Source organism: Oncorhynchus gorbuscha, linkage group LG18, assembly GCF_021184085.1.
Source record: "Oncorhynchus gorbuscha isolate QuinsamMale2020 ecotype Even-year linkage group LG18, OgorEven_v1.0, whole genome shotgun sequence".
NCBI lineage: Eukaryota > Metazoa > Chordata > Actinopteri > Salmoniformes > Salmonidae > Oncorhynchus > Oncorhynchus gorbuscha.
The window spans coordinates 45,711,690-45,726,479 of NC_060190.1; the positions used below are offsets into that span (position 1 = coordinate 45,711,690).

The window sequence follows — 14,790 nt, forward strand, 5'->3', positions numbered from 1 at the left end:
ATTCACAGTCAAACAGAAATTTGCATTCTGTAGCACAAATCTCAAAAAGTTTTGGGACACTGTAAAGTCCATGGAGAATAAGAACACCTCCCAGCTGTACACTACACTGAGGCTAGGAAACACTGTCACCACCGATAATCTACAGAAATTTAGAATTTCAATAAGCATTTTCTACGTCTCCATGCTTTCCACCTGGCTACCCCTACCCCAGCCAATAGCTCTGTATCCCCCGAAGCAACTTGCCCTAGCCCCCCCGCTTCTCCTTCACCCAAATCCAGATAGACACCTGAAACCCCACCTCTCTAAGGAATACCTAGGATAGGATAAGTAATTCCTCTCACCCCCCCCCCTTTAAGATTTAGATGCACTATTGTAAAGTGACTGTTCCACTGGATGTCATAAGGTGAATGCACCAATTTGTAAGTCGCTCTGGATAAGAGCGTCTGCTAAATGACTTAAATGTAAATGTAAATGTAATAGTTGATGTTCTGAAAGAGCTGCAAAATCTGGACCCCTACAAATCAACTGGACTAGACAATCTGGACCATCTCTTTCTAAAATTATCCGCTGCAATTGTTGCAACCCCTATTACTAGCCTATTTAAACACTTTTTTGTTTTGTCTGAGATTCCTAAAGATTGGAAAGCTGCAGCGGTCATCCCCCTCTTCAAAGGGGGAGACACTAGACACAAACTGTTACAGACTCATATCTATCCTGCCCTGCCTTTTCTAAATTCTTCAAAGCCAAGTTAACAAACAGATCACTGACCATTTCAAATCCCACTGTACCTTCTCCTCAGTCTGGTTTCCAAGCTGGTCATGGGTACACCTCAGGCACGCTCAAGGTCTTAAACTATATCATAACTGCCATTGATAAAAGACAGTACTGTGCAGCCGTCTTCATCGACCTGGCCAAAGCTTTCGACTCTGTCAATCACCACATTCTTATCGGCAGACTCAATAGCCTTGGTTTCTCAAATGACTGCCTCGCCTGGTTCACCAACTACTTCTCTGATAGAGTTCAGTGTGTCAAATCGGGGGGCCTGTTGTCCGGACTTTTGGCAGTCTCTATGGGGTGCCACAGGGTTCAATTCCTGGGCTGATTCTTTTCACTGTATATATCAATGATGTCGCTCTTGCTGCTGGTGATTCTTTGATCCACCTCTACGCAGACGACACCATTCTGTATACTTCTGGCCCTTCTTTGGACACTGTGTTAACAAACCTCCCAACGAGCTTCAATGCCATACAACACTACTTCCGTGGCCTCCAGCTACTCTTAAATGCTAGTAAAACTAAATGCATGCTCTTCAACCGATCGCTGCCCGCACCCGCCCTACAAATACCTAGGTGTCTGGCTAGACTGTAAATTCTCCTTCCAGACTCACATTAAGCATCTCCAATCCAAAATTAAATCTAGAATCTGTGTTCCTATTGCGCAACAAAGCCTCCTTCACTCATGCTACTAAACATACCCTTGTAAAACTGACTATCCTACTGATCCTTGACTTCAGCGATGTCATTTTCAAAATAGCCTCCAACACTCTACTCAGACGACATCCAATTTGCTATCACAGTGCCATTCGTTCTTTCACCAAAGCCCCATATACTACCCACCATTGCGACATGTTTGCTCTCGTTGGCTGGCCCTCGCTTCATATTCGTTGCCAAACCCACTGTCTCCAGGTCATCTATAAGTTTTTGCTAAGTAAAGCCCCGCCTTATCTCAGCTCACTGGTCACCATAGCAACACCCACCCTTAGCACGCGTTCTAGCAGGTATATTTCACTGGCCATCCCCAAAGCCAACACCTCTTTGGCCGCCTTTCATTCCAGTTCTCTGCTGCCAATGACTGGAACGAATTGCAAAAATCCCTGAGGCTGGAGACTTATATCTCCCTCACTAACTTTAAGCATCAGCTGTCAGAGCAGCTTACCGATCACTGCACATGTACACAGCCCATCTGTAAATAGCCCACCCAACTACCTCATCCCTATATTGTTATTTATTTTTGCTCTTTTGCACCCCAGTATCCCTACTTTTTCATCATCTTCATCTATCATTCCAGTTTTAATGCTAAATTGAAATTATTTTGCCACTGTCTATTTATTGCCTTACCTCCCTAATCTTACTACATTTGCACACACTGTATATAGATTTTTTTATTGTGTTATTGACTGTACATTTGTTTATCCCATGTGTAACTCTGTGCTGTTGTTTTTGTCGAACAGCTTTGCTTTATCTTGGCCAGGTCGCAGTTGTAAATAAGAACTTGTTCTCAACTGGCCTACCTGGTGAAATAAATAAATGTGGAGACAGCTTATTTTAACCCTCTCATATTGGCTCTGATACGTGTTCTGTTATAGTGTTGTTTCAATGTGGGCATTAAGGTGTCCGCATGCTTCCCAGCCAAAAGTTAGATGCATGAACTCTATAGTGTTCGTGCATATATTATGAAGATATTTTATGCCGTTTTTGTTCGTTTTGGGCTTCAGTGAGGTTTTTTTTCAGCTGTTCTTGCACACAACTTTTTTTGCTGGAGGGAAGCTTCGGAGCCGAAGTCTACGCCCCTTTCGTCGGTGATTGGTCAACAGTAGGACTCATTTTATTGAAAAATAGTCCACCAAACATCTTGTAATATTGTGCAACTAAGATCTCTTTTTCAAGAAAGTCAATATTTATTATTTTCTTTATTTTCTTTTACCCCTTTTTCTCCCCAATTTCGTGGTATCCAATTGTTTAGTAGGTACTATCTTGTCTCATCGCTACAACTCCCGTACGGGCTCGGGAGAGACGAAGGTTGAAAGTCATGCGTCCTCCGATACACAACCCAACCAAGCCGCACTGCTTCTTAACACAGCGCCATCCAACCCGGAAGCCAGCCGCACCAATGTGTCGGAGGAAACACTGTGCACCCGGCAACCCTGGTAAGCGCGCACTGTGCCCGGCCCGACACGGGAGTCGCTGGTGCGCGATGAGACAAGGATTTTCCTACCAGCCAAACCCTCCCTAAACCAGACGATAGGCCAATTGTGTGTCGCCCCACGGACCTCCCGGTCGGTTATGACAGAGCCTGGGCGTGAACCCAGAGTCTCTGGTGGCACAGCTGAAGAACGTGAATATTAATGACAGTTTTCTTCAGTTAGCTTAAATTAATTCCGACTATTTTGAGAAAGTGTATAGTTGTTACGCCTTCTCAAAAAGGGCAAACAGTACTATACTACTATTGCCATTTTTTAAATATTTTTTCAAGCGAAGCTCTTAAGGGAGTATACGAGTACACTCGTTCGGTTCGGCTTGCTGAGTTCGGCTAGGCCCAGCCGAACTGAAGCATGCTGATGTCTTTAGTCATACCCCTATTAAAGATTCTTGTTAACATGCACACCACCATACCCATGCTGTCTGATGTAGTGCAGGGAATAAATTACAGCCCCAGAGTACAATTCATTTTGTAAGTCGATACACACACTATTACCTCCGAATGTGTGGTTCGTCTTTGGCATGTCAGCCAAAAAAGATACACATGTATTGCATAAAACGTGGAAGCATACTGCCATAACTTGTCGCATAAGTTATTATGTATATATTTTTTGGCTGACATGCAACACATCCACAAGCTCTTTTGGGATTCAGTGTGTTGAATGTCTTGAAAAAAGGTCACACTTGTAGTCCACTGAAAGCAATGGCTGCCAACAAAATGACGGAGACTATTCATTTTCGATAAAAGGAAAGATCTAGTATCAAAGTGAGGTGAAGCAAGAGGAGCTCGGTGATCAGTGAGTGAACATTAAGTTGGAGAAGCTTAACAGTATGCTAATTATTGGGGATATTGCAGGGCAATTGACCAATCGAGGCTTGCTATAGCTTCCAGCCCGTGCTGTATTGGCTGTTAGTACCTAGCACTACCTAGCATTCTGTTTACTTTCATCTTGAAAAGAAAAAAACACACATGGCGTTTTAACTGTCGACAAATCAAGCGTTTCATTGCTTTACATGGAATTTCCCCGTCACAGAACGAAACGTCAGTATGTGCAGAGGTAATCATATTTATAATGCATAGAATACCATTAACTGCTGGTCATATATTTTGCCCACCACCTAGAAGACACAGTGGTTTGTTTGTGGTTAAAGGCATTTTGAACATTACATTGGGGAAATATCTATAATATAAGATCGAAATTGACATGGATGACTTTAGCATCTATCATGCAGCTTGCTCACACATCATGTGTACAACGTTAAAACAGGACAGATCCAGATTAAAAGACATGGTTGTCAAGGACAGTTTCCCAACATAGATTCTTGACAGCTCATTTTCACCAATGATTGATTTTCTACCAGTCTTTTATGACATGATCATTAGTATTGTCCATGTTCTTTTCCATTCCTTTCTGTAGATAAAGCAGCAGAACAGGAACAGAGGGATCCCAGTCCCAGTGACTCAGAGGCCTTCTGCATATTGATGACATCACCAGTGGAGGAGCCCTCTGAGGAGCAGCAGCCTTCTGTTGTAGAGGTCATTTCCAGGTCACCCAGCTGTCTCAGTGACGTGTCCATCAGCAGGTGAGCCAGCCCAGGAGACGGCAGAATTGATTAGGGTGAAGTTGCCCCTAGACACTGAATTTGTGCATTTTACCCACTAATGGTTAAGGTTAGGATTGGGGAAGGGTATCATTGATCTGATTCGAGATCTGTACCTTGGGGGAACTTCACCCCAAGCCAGCTGAATAGCTGATTCTCCACTCCTCAACAAGCAGACATTTGACTTGTCTTCCCGGGGTTTCAATGCTTCACAGCTCTCAAAACAGGAGAGCTGTTGTGTGTGTGCGTGTGTGTGCGTGTGTGTGCGTGTGTGTGTGTGTGTGTGTGTGTGTGTGGTATTACTGAGGAACTCTGTGTGAAACTAAAGTCGGACTCTCAGCGGGAGTATTGAATTGGTTCTGACTCACACAGCTCGTTGCGGGCCTCTGGAAAGAGTTCTATCAGCATTCATACCCCCACAGCCTGCCTGCACTTCAGCCCAGAATAGTTTAAATTGCCTTTTCTTTAGAAAGACACCGCAAGGTTGGCTAGTTGAAGACTAAAGTTACGTGTTGAACATAACACTCTAAATCAGTCACAGATCCCTAACAGTACCAAGCTCTTATCAAAATAGGGTTGGGACAAGTTACCAACTGATCAAAGGGAAAAAACACTATAGTAGATTTCTATTTTTACAGAGATTGATATATTAAATATTTTGATATACAGTATTGGAACAATATACATTATTGTTTTGAAAATATATTTTTTCAAGGAAGCTGGTCGTGAGCCAGGCAGCTGTTAATAGAACACGTGCTGCTTTTGTCTGGAATATCGACCTGGACCCCAAAGGATGCAGATTTGTAGAGCCATCGGCAACAGAATGTAATTAATAGTGTGCTCCCTTGTTCAGAGTGTCAGACCTGTGTATGCTGTGTGCCAGAGGGCCTTATCAAATAAGCACTATGAGATGTCCAGACTCCCACCACAATTTAGAGCTCTATACAGCAAGTTTTATTTTTTTTGGCAGAGGCTGATGTTCCATTGACCTGCTCCTATTCATATGAGGCCCTAGAGCTTCACGCAAATATGCTTTTCTGTTGCCCCACATTCTGCCTGTATGGAGCTGGAAGTGTGTCTGTGTGAAATCTGGCAGGTGTGATAATGAATTATAACCCTGTGTGTGTGTCTGCACATCACCTGCCTCTGATAAAGCCACCGCCTGCCTGCCTGGCTCGGCTTCCAGCTGGGGACTCGGACACCTGACAATGCTCTGAACCACACTACTTAAATAGCCTCTTAGCCGGCGCTATCATCAGAGCAGCACTTGGTCAGATCTCTCTCCCACTCCCCCCAGTAATGAGCCAGTTAGTCAGTCAGACGGAGAGCTGCTCCATGCTCCAGCAACCTGCTCTAATAGCTAACAGACAGGCATTAGCCCCACCAGTTGCTACGGCCCACCTACCTACCTAACTCTTTATGCAGATAGACATTTCATTAGTCTTCCCCTGGAGAGGCACCAAGAAGAGTGCTCTCACCTTCCAGAGGCAATTTACTCTCTGTTTGTCCGCATTAAGGCATGTAAATGTCTTGTAAAAGTGTTTTATTAGGACTTCCAGAGAGATATGAACAAATATTGGCTTCCTCTTTCAGAAAAGGCTCGCTAAAGATCGATTGCATATATCCTTCTCATCCTTTATCCATCCCAGCCAGGGTTTACATGGTCTTTCAGGTGAGAGTCAGCCATTACTGAATAATCTTCACACCTGCTTGAGCAGAGTCATCTTTTGGTCGTCAAATAGAAATCTTCTCACCAGGTGTCACTCTGTTTGGAATTTATTCCTGTTTCCATTCATATGATTTTTCACTCCTGCTTCCGGAGGTCACATTGTGATCCTGTGTGAGTGTGAAACCCAGACTGAGCAGAGGGAGATGAGGCCTCCAGGCTTGTGCCATCTCTTCTGTCTGTATTTACTCACCTGTCAGCGCCTATTAGAGCCCTCATGTGGTAGGCTGTCATGTTACTGTTAGGCGATAACACAAAAATGCATCAGCTTTTTTACCCAATGGTGTAATAATTAGGCTATTCTGTTTGCTCCCTGTTCCACAGTCGAGAACTTCCAAGGGACTATACAGCCCTCAAAGACCATCTTTGGGAGAAGAGCTCTTCACAAAAGTATTTTTTTATTCCACACACAGTAATAAAACATTATCTTTGTCCAGGCAAAGTGATGAAAAGCTCTTTAATGAATTCAACTTGCATAGAGGGGTGTTGTTGAAGAATCCTGAGAAGTTTTGCTGCACTCTCCACAGGTGTTGGGTATTTAGAGCATCTCTGAAGAGAACATTTAATGCTGTCTTCTAATCTTACATATGTGAAAGGCCAGCCGTATGGATGGTACATACTATAAGCAGGTCCTTGTTTGGTTTTGATTGAATGTTTAGGAGAGAAACATTACTTGCAGTATTCTGCTCATTATGGGATAAATCAGGGCTGTGCTCAACGCAGGTGTTCAGGATAGATTGATCCAATGTGTTTGCTTTTTCTGGTTCTCTCTGGTTGTTATTTCTGGTGATTCTCATTCCTTCTGCACACTATGGCAGTTTATTCAGCCTCCACTTGCTTTATTGATTTTATTTTTAAGTTCCCCTCCCCTGACATGTATTGATTTACTTTCAAGAGAAGAGACTAATATAAAGGAAAATGTTGCAAAAATAACACTGACATAGTGAGTAGGCTACATACATTATATTTCTATATTGATAAGGCTACATGAAGAACTTATAAACTTCACTTTCAAAAAGGCTGACTTAGGGCTGAATTCATTTTCACTTAAATAGCCATCTTAAGCTTAGACAAAGTTCTACAAAGTACTTGTAAATAAGTTTTTTCCCCCTGTTTAATACATTTGCTAACATTTCAAAAAAACGGTTTTTGCTCTGTCATTATGGGGTATTGTGTGTAGATGGATAAAATAATCTATTTTAGAATAAGGCTGTAACGTAACAACATGTAAAAAAAAAAAAAAAAAAAAAAGTCAAGGGATCTGAATGCTTTCCGGAAGCACTGTAGATTAAACCATGGAGTGCAGCATGGGCAACACAATGTATGACAAGGATTTACTTTTCTGATCAATTTCTCTTCAGTATAAAGATTAAACTGAACAAGTGAGTAAAAGTTATGCAACGTCAAATTAGCTAGTCGTCTTTCCAAGTATATCGACTCATTCATTTAATGGGCTGTGTAGTTTTTACAAAGCAAGGGTTAATCCCCTGATAAAGTGTTTTATTAGCAGTCAGAAGTTCGCTAGAGGTTCCTCTCTGTTAGGTTATCATTTTTTGTTCATTTTCCCCTGGCCAGGAAGTATTCACGCTGGGCTTTTCATTATTAATATTAATAGCCTTCGAATGAAAAGAACCAGCTTCAAAGAGGCCTAGTTTAATCCATTTAGATGGGCTCCTTGTCCTGGGTTGTCCTTACCTGCCTCCCAGGCCCTCCGTGGCCCCAAGACACTGATCTCAGGGGATTCAAGCCAAATCGGGTCATATTTGATTATGCCTGGCACCACACACACTTACCATTCCTCTGTTTCACAGCCAAGTTTAACCCACCCTTTCAGGTACTATTTTTGGATAAAGAACTCAGTAAACCTCACATCATCCCGGCTATTGTATTTCATCCAGGCCAAAATGAGCTGCTTGATATGATGACCATGTGATATGCCAAGTAAGGGATTTTTTTTTAAACATGCATTGCGATGGCACAGTTAGGGCTGGCACAATTACTGTATAACCTTGTAACCAACAGTTATGAATGAAGACCGTCATGAAAATAAAATAACCCTCATAAAAACAATTGCAATGGCTGCCTGGTATTGTGACGCAATAATTTCCATTAATGGGTTACACTTCCTGCATTTACTTCCTGCAATGCTTCTGGCAATTTGTCACCAGCAGAGAGAAAGAGGCTAAGCGGGAGGGAGTTTACTCAGAATTTTGGTTTGTAGATCAACGAGTATGGTTACGTGCACACAATAATAGAATTGTTGTGAATAGTCAGATAAATATAGTGGCTCGCCCTTGGCATTTTTTCTATTTTGTTGCCTTACAACCTGGAATTAAAATTGATTTTTTGGGGGGGGGTTGTATCATTTGATTTACACAACATGCCTACCACTTTGAAGATGCAAAATATTTTTTATTGTGAAACAAACAAGAAAAAAGACAAAACTGAATTTGAGCGTAACTACTCACCCCCCCCCCCCCAAAGTCCATACTTTGTAGAGCCACCTTTTGCAGCAATTACAGATGCAAGTCTCTTGGGGTATGTCTCTGTAAGCTTGGCACATCTAACCACTGGGATTTTTGCCCATTCTTCAAGGCAAAACTGCTCTAGCTCCTTCAAGTTGGATGGGTTTCGCTGGTGTACAGCAATCTTTAAGTCACACAACAGATTCTCAATTGGATTGAGGTCTGGGCTTTGACTAGGCCATTCCAAGACATTTAAATGTTTCCCCTTAAACCACTCGAGTGTTGCTTTAGCAGTATGCTTAGTGTCATTGTCCCGCTGGAAGGTAAACCTCTGTCCCAGTCTCAAATCTGTGGAAAACTGATACAAGTCTCCCTCAAGAATTTCCTTGTATTTAGCGCACCCAGCATTCCTTCAATTCTGACCAGTTTCTCAGTCCCTGCCAATGATAAACATTCCCACAGCATGATGCTGCCACCACCATGCTTCACTTCGGGGATGGTGTTCTCGGGGTGATGTGAAGTATTGGGTTTGCACCAGACATAGATTTTTCCTTGATGGCCAAAAAACAAAATGTTTGTCTCATCTGACCAGACTACCTTCTTCCATATGTTTGGGGAGTCTCCCACATGCCTTTTGGCAAACACCAAACATGTTTTCTTTTTTTTCTTTAAGCAATGGCTTTTTTTCTGCCCACTCTTCTGTAAAGCCCAGCTCCGTGGAGTGTACGGCTTAAAGTGATACAATGGACAGATATTCCAATCTCCGCTGTGGAGCTTTGCAGCTCCTTCAGGGTTATCTTTGGTCTCTTTGTTGCCTCTCTGATTAATGCCCTCCTTGCCTGGTCCGTGAGTTTTGGTGGGTGGCCCTCTCTAGGCAGGTTTGCTGTGGTGCCATATTCTTTCCATTTTTTAATAATGGATTTAATGGTGCTCCGTGGGATGTTTTGGATATTTATTCATAACCCAACCCTGATCTGTACTTCTCCAAAACTTTGACCCTGACCTGTTTTAAGAGCTCTTTGGTCTTCATGGTGCCGCTTGCTTGGTGGTGCCCCTTGCTTTGAGGTGTTGCAGACTCTGGGGCCTTTTAGAACAGGTGGGGTGGCAGGTAGCCTAGTGGCTAAAGCATTGAACTAGTAACCGCAGGATCAAATCCCCAAATCCCCATGGCAGTTAACCCACTGTTCCTAGGCCGTCATTGAAAATAAGCATATGTTCTTAACCGACTTGGCTAGTTAAATAAAGCCCCCGCCCCTCCAAAATAGGTGTATATACAGTTGAAGTTGGAAGTTTACATACACCTTAGCCAAATACATTTAAACTCAGTTTTTCACAATTCCTGACATTTAGTCATAATAAAATACCCTGTCTTAGGTCAGTTGGGATCACCACTTTATTTTAAGAACGTGAAATGTCAGAATAATAGTAGAGTGATTTATTTCAGGTTTTATTTCTTTCCTCACATTCCCAGTGGGTCAGATGTTTACATACACTCAATTAGTATTTGGTAGCATTGCCTTTAAATGGTTTAACTTCGGTCAAAAGTTTCAGTTAGCCTTCCACAAGCTTCCCACAATAAGTTGGGTGAGTTTTGGCCCATTCCCCCTGACAGAGCTGGTGTAACTGAGTCAGGTTTGTAAGCGTCCTTGCTCGCACATGCTTTTTCAGTTCTGCCGACAACTTTTCTAAAGGATTGATGTCAGGGCTTTGTGATGGCCACTCCAATATCTTAACTTTGAAGCCATTTTGCCACAACATTGAAAGTATGCTTGGGGTCATTTTCCATTTGGAAGACCCATTTGCGACCAAGCTTTAACTTCCTGACTGATGTCATTAGATGTTGCTTCAATATATCCACATAATTTAGAAGAGCAGTGGCTTCTTCTTGCTGAGTGGCCTTTCAGGTTATGTCGATACAGGACTCGTTTTACTGTGGATATAGATACTTTTGTACCTGTTTCCTCCAGCTTTTTCACAAGGTCCTTTGCTGTTGTTCTGGGATGAATTTGCACTTTTCACACCAACGTGCGTTCATCTCTAGGAGACAGAATGCGTCTCCTTCCTGAGCAGTATGACGCTGTGTGGTCCAATGGTGTTTATACTGGTGTACTATTGTTTGTACAGATGAACGTGGTACCTTCGGGTGTTTAGAAATATGTCCCAAGGATGAACCAGACTTGTGGAGGTCTACATTTGCCTTTCTGAGGTCTTGGCTGATTTCTTTTGATTTTCCCATGATGTCAAGCAAAAAGGCACTGATTTTGATGGTAGGCCTTGAAATACATCCACAGGTACACCTCCAATTCACTCAAGTTATGTCAATTAGCCTATCAGTAGCTGTTTAAATGCACAGTCAATTTAGTGTATGTAAACCTCTGACCCACTGGAATTGTGGTACAGTGAGTTATAAGTGAAATAATATGTCTGTAAACAATTGTTGGAAAAATTGTTTGTGTCATGCACAAAGTAGATGTCCTAACTGACTTGCCCAAACTATAGTTTGTTAACAAGATATTTGTGGAGTGGTTGAAAAATGAATTGTGTCGTATCCCATATATATGCAGTATAGTCGTGGCTAAAAGTTTTGAATGACACAAATGTTAATTTCTACAAAGTTTGATGCTTCAGTGTCTTTAGATATTTTAGTCAGATGTTACTATGGAATACTGAGGTATAATTACAAGCATTTCATGTGTCAAAGGCTTTTATTGACAATTACATGAAGTTGATGCAAAGAGTCAATATTTGCAGTGTTGACCTTTCTTTTTCAAGACCTCTGCAATCTGCCCTGGCAAGCTGACAATGAACTTCTGGGCCACATCCTGACTGATGGCAGCCCATTCTTGCATAATCAATTCTTGGAATTTGTCAGAATTTCTGGGTATTTGTTTGTCCACCCACCTCTTGAGAATTGACTACAAGTTCTCAATGGGATTAAGGTCTGGGGAGTTTCCTGGCCATGGACCCAAAATATCAATGTTTTGTTCCCCGAGCCACTTAGTTATCACTTTTGCCTTATGGCAAGGTGCTCCATGATGCTAGAAAAGGCATTGTTCGCCACCAAACTGTTCCTGGATGGTTGGGAGAAGTTGCTCTCGGAGGATATGTTGGTACCATTCTTTATTCATGTCTGTGTTCTTAGGCAGAATTGTGAGTGAGCCCACTCCCTTGGCTGAGAGGCAACCCCACACATGAATGGTCTCAGGATGCTTTACTATTGGCATGACACAGGACTGATGGTAGCGCTCACCTTGTCTTCTCCGGACAAGCTTTTTTTCCAGATTCCCCAAACAATCAGAAAGGGGATTCATCCTAGAAAATGACTTTACCCCAGTCCTCAGCAGTCCAATCCCTGTACCTTTTGCTGAATTTCAGTCTGTCCCTGATGTTTTTCCTGGAGAGAATTGGCTTCTTTGCTGCCCTTTTTGATTCCAGGCCTTCCTCCAAAAGTCTTCACCACGTGCAGATGCACTCACACCTGCCTGCTGCCATTCCTGAGCAAGCTCTGCACTGGTGGTGCCATGATTCTGCAGCTGAATCAACTTCAGGAGATGGTCCTGGTGCTTGCTGGACTTTCTTGGGTGCCCTGAATCCTTCTTCACAACAATTGAACCACTCTCCTTGAAGTTCTTGATGATCCAATCAATTTCAGGTGCAATCTTACTGGCAGCCATATCCTTGCCTGTGAAGCCCTTTTTGTGGAAAGCAATGATGACGGCATGTGTTTCCTTGCAGGTAGCCATGATTGACAGAGGAAGAACAATGATTCCAAGCACCACCCTCCTTTTGAAACTTCCAGTCTGTTATTCAAACTCAATCAGCATGACATAGTGATCTCCAGCCTTGTCCTCGTCAACACTCACACCTGTGTTAATGAGAGAATCACTGACATGATGTCAGCTGGTCCTTTTGTGGCAGGGCCGAAATGCAGTGGAAATGGTTTTGGGTGATTCAGTTCATTTGCATGGCAAAGAGGGACTTTGCAATTCTTCTGATCACTCTTCATAACATTCTGGAGTATATGCATATTGCCACCATACAAACTGAGGCAGCAGACTTTGTAAAAATTAATATTTGTCATTCTCAAAACTTTTGGCAACGACTGTATGTATGTACAGTGAGGGGGGAAAAGTATTTGATCCCCTGCTAATTTTGTACGTTTGCCCACTGACAAAGAAATGATCCATCTATAATTTTAATGGTAGATTTATTTGAACAGTGAGAGACAGAATAACAACAACAAAAATCCAGAAAAACACACGTCAAAAATGTTATCAATTGATTTGCATTTTAATGAGGGAAATTTTTCCCTCACTGTATGTACCCCCTTGTACCCGCTGTGTGTATGTTGAATGTTTCTTGAAGTGCAGTCGCAAAAACCATCAAGCGCTATGATGAAACTGGCTCTCATGAGGACCGCCAAAGGAAAGCAGGACCCATAGTTACATCTGCTGCAGAGGAATCAGTTCATTAGAGTAACCAGCCTCAGAAATCAGCAATTAACTGCACCTCACATTGCAGCCCAAATAAATGCTTCACAGAGTAACAGACACATCTCAACATCAACTGTTCAGAGGAGACTGCGTGAATGAGGCCTTCATGGTCGAATTGCTGAAGAGAAAAAAAAACACATCTAAAGGATACCAATAATATTAAGAGACTAGCGTGGTCCAAGAAACACAAGCAATGGAAATGAGACCATTGGAAATCTGTACTTTGGTCTGATGATTCAAAATTTGCGATTTTTGGTTCCAACCGCTGTGTCCTTGTGAGACGCAGAGTAGGTGAGCGGATGATCTCTGCATGTGTGGTTCCCACCATGAAGCATGGAGGAGGAGGTATGATGGTGTGGTGGGGGTGCTTCGCTGGTGACGCCGTCTGTGATTTATTTAGAATTCAAGGCAGCAGTATGGCTACAACAGCATTCTGCAGCGATACACCATCCCATCTGGTTTGTGCTTAGTGGAACTATAATTTGTTTTCCAACAGGACAATGGATAGCACACCTCCAGGCTGTGTAAGGGCTATTTGACCAAGAAGGCGAGTGATGGGGTGCTGCATCAGATGACCTGGCCTCCACAATCACGACTTCAACCCAATTGAGGTGGTTTGAAATGAGTTGGACCGCAGGGTGATGGAATAGCATCCAGCAAGTGTTCAGCATATGTGGGAACTTATTCAAGACTGTTGGAATAGCATTCCAGATGAATCTGGTTGCGAGAATGAGAGAATGCCAAGAGTGTGCAAAGCTGTCATCAAGGCAAAGGGTGGCTACTTTGAAGAACCTAAAATATATTTGTATTTGTTTAACACTTTTTTGGTTACTACATGATTCTATATGTGTGGTTTCATAGTGTTGATGTCTTTACTATTCTACAATGCAGCAACTGTTAAAAATAAAGAAAAGCCTTTGATTGAGTAGGTGTGTCCAAAATTTGGACTGGTACTGTATATATATATATTTATATAGATTAATTTTTGTCATATTGGTCCCGTATTAGTGTTTTCTATCCCTGGGCTGGGCCATAGTCCAAACGACTCAGCTGGTTAGTATCACCTGGACAGTGTTCTTTCTCTATGTCTGTCTCCTCCCTTTCTCTCTCTTCCTCTCTGTCCAAAAGGCAGAGAAACCACCCAGGGAGAAAATGATTCAGTGAAGTGCTTTCCTTTTCCTAATCTTTGATACCACTTTGACAATCACAATTGTATTTTTGTCATTGACCCCCCCCCCCCCCCCCCCACGCTCATGAGCAGAGCCGAGAGTGGGTCTTACAAAGACTGAAAGGTGCTAACTCTCCTGAAATGTGCATTACTTGGGTTGACCTTTTCTTTTGTTTGTGTGTCGTGTGGCCCACATACATTATTCCATTATTACATCATTCCATCTGTTAGTCACATGTCTGTGGAATTTGTTCCGTTTATGTCTCAGTTGTTGAATCTTGTTATGTTAATACAAATATTTACGCATGTTAAGTTTGCTGAAAATAAACTCAGTTGACAGTGAGAGGACGTTTCTTTT

At 42.4% G+C, this 14,790-nt stretch overlaps 1 protein-coding gene across 7 annotated transcripts in view; it reads left to right on the forward strand.

The window, feature by feature from the left end:
* Nucleotides 1-14,790, forward strand: part of rad18 (RAD18 E3 ubiquitin protein ligase) — a 73,472-nt gene that overhangs the window by 41,264 nt on the left and 17,418 nt on the right. For 4 of the 7 annotated variants that reach the window (XM_046311161.1, XM_046311163.1, XM_046311160.1 and 1 more), the window contains exon 11: nt 4,397-4,562. In XM_046311161.1, coding sequence (XP_046167117.1) covers nt 4,397-4,562 — 166 coding nt within the window. Of the gene's footprint in view, nt 1-4,396; nt 4,563-6,630; nt 8,359-13,760; nt 14,075-14,790 lie in introns of those variants that run through there. The other 3 variants (XM_046311159.1, XM_046311165.1, XM_046311164.1) reach the window with 3 other exon arrangements.